The sequence below is a fragment of the Rhodamnia argentea genome, chromosome 9 (assembly GCF_020921035.1).
Source record: "Rhodamnia argentea isolate NSW1041297 chromosome 9, ASM2092103v1, whole genome shotgun sequence".
Classification (NCBI taxonomy): Eukaryota; Viridiplantae; Streptophyta; class Magnoliopsida; order Myrtales; family Myrtaceae; genus Rhodamnia; species Rhodamnia argentea.
The window spans coordinates 77,693-82,451 of NC_063158.1; the positions used below are offsets into that span (position 1 = coordinate 77,693).

The 4,759-nt window shown below is 48.6% G+C and overlaps 1 protein-coding gene across 2 annotated transcripts; it reads right to left on the minus strand.

Moving 5' to 3' along the window:
• Positions 1–248: 248 nt before the first annotated feature.
• On the minus strand, positions 249–2,170 carry LOC125316694 (probable receptor-like protein kinase At1g33260). 2 transcript variants are annotated; one of them, XM_048285675.1, is made up of 3 exons: positions 1,840–2,170; positions 1,182–1,719; positions 249–973 (listed from the first exon to the last, which is right to left on the minus strand). In XM_048285675.1, exons 1-3 carry the CDS (start codon positions 1,870–1,872, stop codon positions 261–263), a joined length of 1,284 nt encoding a protein of 427 aa, XP_048141632.1. In that variant the 5' UTR covers positions 1,873–2,170; the 3' UTR covers positions 249–260. The 2 variants fall into 2 exon arrangements, with proteins under 2 accessions (XP_048141632.1, XP_048141631.1); XM_048285674.1 differs by having other exon boundaries at positions 1,182–2,170.
• Positions 2,171–4,759: the final 2,589 nt, after the last annotated feature.

The window sequence follows — 4,759 nt, forward strand, 5'->3', positions numbered from 1 at the left end:
TGAGCTGAAAGCCACAAGACGACATCTGAGCTACTTCTAGAAGCCTTTCCAGTAACCAATGCAGTTGCATAATGTACAGGTGAACATTAACATGTACAAACAAAAAATGGCTTTCAAGTCAAAAGCAACAAAAAAAAAAAAGACAAAGAAAAAACACGGAATTACATGACAAAATGATACAATCTCTACACCAGAAACAACTTATCAAGCACCTACCTACTCTTGTGGTTTTTTTTTTTTTTTTTGTGTGTCCTAAACCGTCAAGTTCTCAAACACTTCTTCTCCGGCCCCGGCTTGGACGCCGCCGACGGGATCCTCTCCCTGAAAAACTCCAAGACGTGCGTAGCTGAGGGCCGGAGCGTGTGCGTCTGCTGCATGCACAATCTTGCTACGTCGACCATGGCCTTAACCTCCTCTATCTCGAATTTCCCGCTCAACCGCGGATCCACCATCTCCGCCGCTCTCCCCGCGCCGATCTCGCCTTCCTCCCCAAGCAAACTCGCCGCGATCGACGTCAGCATTAGCCCTCTCTCCTCGCAGAAGGCCTCCATCCCCGTGACGAGCTCGAGGACTACGACCCCGTAGCTATAGATGTCGTTCTTCTTCGACGCGATCCCCGTCCTGAGGTAGTGAGGGTCCGTGTACCCGGGGGATCCCATCATGATCTGCTTCCACCGCGGGGACGAGGAGGAAGGCGGAAGGACCAGAGACGAGAAACCCATCTTCGCGGACCCAAAGTCGCAGAGCTTGCAATTGAGGTCCTCGTCGAGCAGCACATTGGACGACTTGACGTCGCCGTGAACGATTTGGAGGGCGCATTTCTCGTGCAGGTACTCGATCGCCTGCGCGAGTTGGAAGGCGATCGACACCCGGTGGCTCCACGGGAGGACGGTGGCTCTCCGTAGATGGTTGCCATGAAGCTTCTCTTGGAGATTTCCACTTGGGACGTATTCAAACACTAGTGCTCCTGCATCTTTTGGTACAGGAGCATTCCGAGAAGATAAATTAAAAATACAGCATATAGATCATGCTCTGTGGAAAAATTCCATTTTTCAATTGAAAAGAAAAGTTGATTTCGAGCTTGTTTCTTGTTTCAAGAAAATTCAGATTCGTAAAAGAGTGGATTTTTCACCCCTCCGAGGCGAACAATGGCTGGAAATGAAAAGAAGCTTCCCACCCACCTCTGTCGTCACAGTATCCGAGAAGCTTCACGATGTTCTCATGGCGGAGGCGGAGCAGAATCTCCAGCTCCTGCTTGAACGCCAGGCTCAGCCGCTCGCCAAAGCCGCACTGGACCTTAACCGCCGCGAGGCCACAATCGGAGGAGCCGTCCAACGTGGCCAAGTAGACGGTGCTGAACCCGCCGGATCCGATCGCCCGCGAGAACTCCATCGTCATCCCCTGCACCTCCTCCCACCTGTACTTCTTCGCACAGCACCCATCCCCACCCTCGCTTTTGTTGGCCCCGCTCTTCCCGACGACACCGTTCGGGCCTCCGCCGTTCCCAACGTCGCCGCGTTCTTGATCTTCAGCGCCGGCGACGACGGCTCCGTTGGATCCGCGACGGAGCCAGAGATGGAGGAGCGTGAGCACGCCCATCGCGAGGCCCAGACCGAGGAGAGAGAATACGGCGATGAGAGGGGCGGCAACTCGTGGGTCGAAGTGGGCTTCCTTCCTCGCCGGCGTTCCGGGCGCGTCGGTGCCGTAAATGGCGGCGGGCTGGAGAGAGAGGAGGAAGAAGAAAATGGCGGCGGAGGAGGTAGGCGAGGGGGAGCGGCAACAACCACTGAGGAAAGGACCCCGTCTTAGCAAAGGCGGGTCCCGCTCAACGACCGCCACCTCGGTCGGGTCGTCGACGGCGGAGAGAGCCATGGAGGAGGCAGAGAATCGAGACACGGAGAGTGGGAGGAGCGTCCCTTCCGATTCTGCTCTTACGGGGAGAGAGGGTTGAAGGTCAAGCTTCCCCGGCTTTTTCCTTCTAGAGGGCTCAAGGACTCATCAGGCTTCTTCCCACAACAACATATGAGAGCCCCCGCACCGGTTCGGGACATCATCGGACCCACGTTTAATCGCATCACTAATTGCCATTTGTTCCTTGAGACTTAGGCAAAGAGGAAAGAACCTGGAAGGACATATTGAAAAAGGAAACGGGCAAAAAAAAAAAAAAAAAGGTGAAACCTTGAATGCGAACGATGATGCCTCGGCAAATGAGCCCAAACGAAAAAGGGCACAAAAAGTGAGAATGGGTGACGACAATCAATTGGGAATGGGGCAATTAATGGGTCATCAATGCGGGGGAGAGCGAGATCTGAATGGGGATCCACCGTTTGCCAAAATGTACACGGCAACTGCCTGCAGACCGCAGACCGACCGAGCGTCGTTATTCTCTAACAACCAAGGGCAAAACTCGACGGAATTGACTCAGGGACTGAACCCGATCGCGAGTCGGATGAGTTAAGGTTTCCCACCCGCCTCCTCGCCGTCCAAATCCAATCTACACCCCACCCCCAACACCCCTAAGAGAATTTTAAGATTAAATGAATAGAGAAATTCGCTGTCCAAAAAGTTCTTTAGCTCGAGAAAACGTGGCCTCGTGCTCTGGCCCCAACCCCCAAAGTCAAAAGCCCGCCTTCTTCAAACTTATTAAAAGACTCCGGAATTTGATTTCGAATTTCCGGATGTGGCCCCAGAGAGGGAATTCATTGTTGGGGGGTTGGTTTGTATTTGCTCTGTGAGATTTAAATGTGGGGGTTGTGGGACGTGGACGTGGACATGGACGCGGACAGCGATTGCGTGTAAACCCGGTGCCACGGACGGCAGCGACATTTAAGTTCGTGGACCGTCGAGAATGGAAATGAGATGGTGCGCGAGGGTTTGTCCTAACTGGAGTTGGATTATGATGCATAGTCGACCTCCGACAGTGCCGGACCGCAAAAGAGGAGCGGATCCGAACTGCGGGAGGCTTCGGCTCTTGGGTTTGAATCGCCGAGCTTGCTTGTTCTTTTGATACTCACATACGAGAGCATGGACCTGTGTATTCTAGTCAGCAATCACTATCATAAAGTGCGTGTGACACGGGCCAGTTGTTCCGTGTCCCTCGTACAATGCAAGAGATCGGATGGCCGGTGTCATCGGGTCCTCCTATAATCGTAAACCTTGAAGTAATGTTTGTTAGTGTCAAACATAGAGAGTGAGCGATGCAAAGAGTAAGAGGCAATTGGGTCTATGAAAGCGGTGTCATGACTGTTTGTACTAGGAGTTCTAGGGTTAGATAGAATATATCCCTTAGGAGCTCTAAAGACAAGGTTGGCCTCCTGTGCACAAACTGGTCGGGAGCTAATCTTGCTCTCCTGATGAGATCATTGAAGGCTGAAACCTATTCTAGTGCCTAAAGTATTATGCTATCGCTCGATATAAGGATGCTTGAGCTAAGCTAGGTGTGGTATATTTCGATACGGTAAAGATATTCGCTTAAGTATTTTATGGGGACAAACTAAAGAAACAGGGCTGGCCTAGCCTGCACGACTTGCTAGGCGCCCCACGGGTTGTTTCGCAACCAAAGAATCTTTTAGCTCGTGACACGCGTGTAACATAGGACGGTATGGCTTCTCGATTAACCAGGATCTAGCTAGTCGTCAATTGGTGCATGTCGATTCTAATTGCATAAAAAAAAAGGATGTCAGATTCTCATTTATGCCTCCCAAACGTGAGATTTCATATCTTTTCTTGGTCTCGATAATATCTCGAATTAGGTCACACAATAACAATTTTTTGGATAATATGGTCCAGGGACCATATTGAAGATATTCAAAAAGTTCAGGCTTTGAAAAAGACTTTTCATGTCATTTCCATTTAGGTCCGATTTGGATCCCTCCGTTGTTTCCTTTTCCTCCCGCACCTATTCCTCGAAATGAGAAAAAAGATGGTACACTCAAATTGTATTATTTAAGTGCTTATTGCTTGCCAAAGATCCTACTTCTACAATTGGTAGTTCATCGGGTTGTTCAAATAAGTCGTGTTTTCCCTGGTTTTCCCGGGTCACAACTTCTGTGCCAATTCAGTCGATCCGGAAGTCCATATTGAATTAATTTAAAATTTAGGAACTTCATTGCACATTCAACTATAATCCAAGGACCACTTATGTCACTATCCCATGAACTGAAGATTGCTTGTTACTAGAACCCTTGTAAATGCACCTGTTATATCAAATACTCCATGTCACATGTGAATGCATATTTAACCAAAGGAGCTTCCTTTCCTCCCACGTTATAACCATAAATGCTTGATCATTTGGAAAAAAGGAAGAAAGCCTTCCCATCGGGTTAATCTAATGCTGTCAGTAAACCAACTATCGTGCAAAACTCCAGAATAACAAACGGGGGAATGTCAACACGTTTTATTTCTTCAACTTCGAACAAACATCATTGACAATATGCCATGATAAAAAAAGAGAAACATAGCGGTTGGCAAGAAGCCAATCTTGTCCACCAATATGAACATGAGGAGCACCAGTGAAAGGTTCACAGAACGCAAAGCGATCACAAAGGCTGCGTTTGGACGTTTCAATTTTTAGTCATGACAGGACTTGGACATGATAAGATATAAAAATCAAGAATTTTGCTATATCTTATTCATTGGTTGGTGAATTGTAGAATAAAGTCGGATATTTGAACATCCTATCATGCACATTGTTTGGTAGGAACGGCATATCAATAATGTAAATGAACATAAAAATTGCACAAAAGAAGATGGTAGAAAT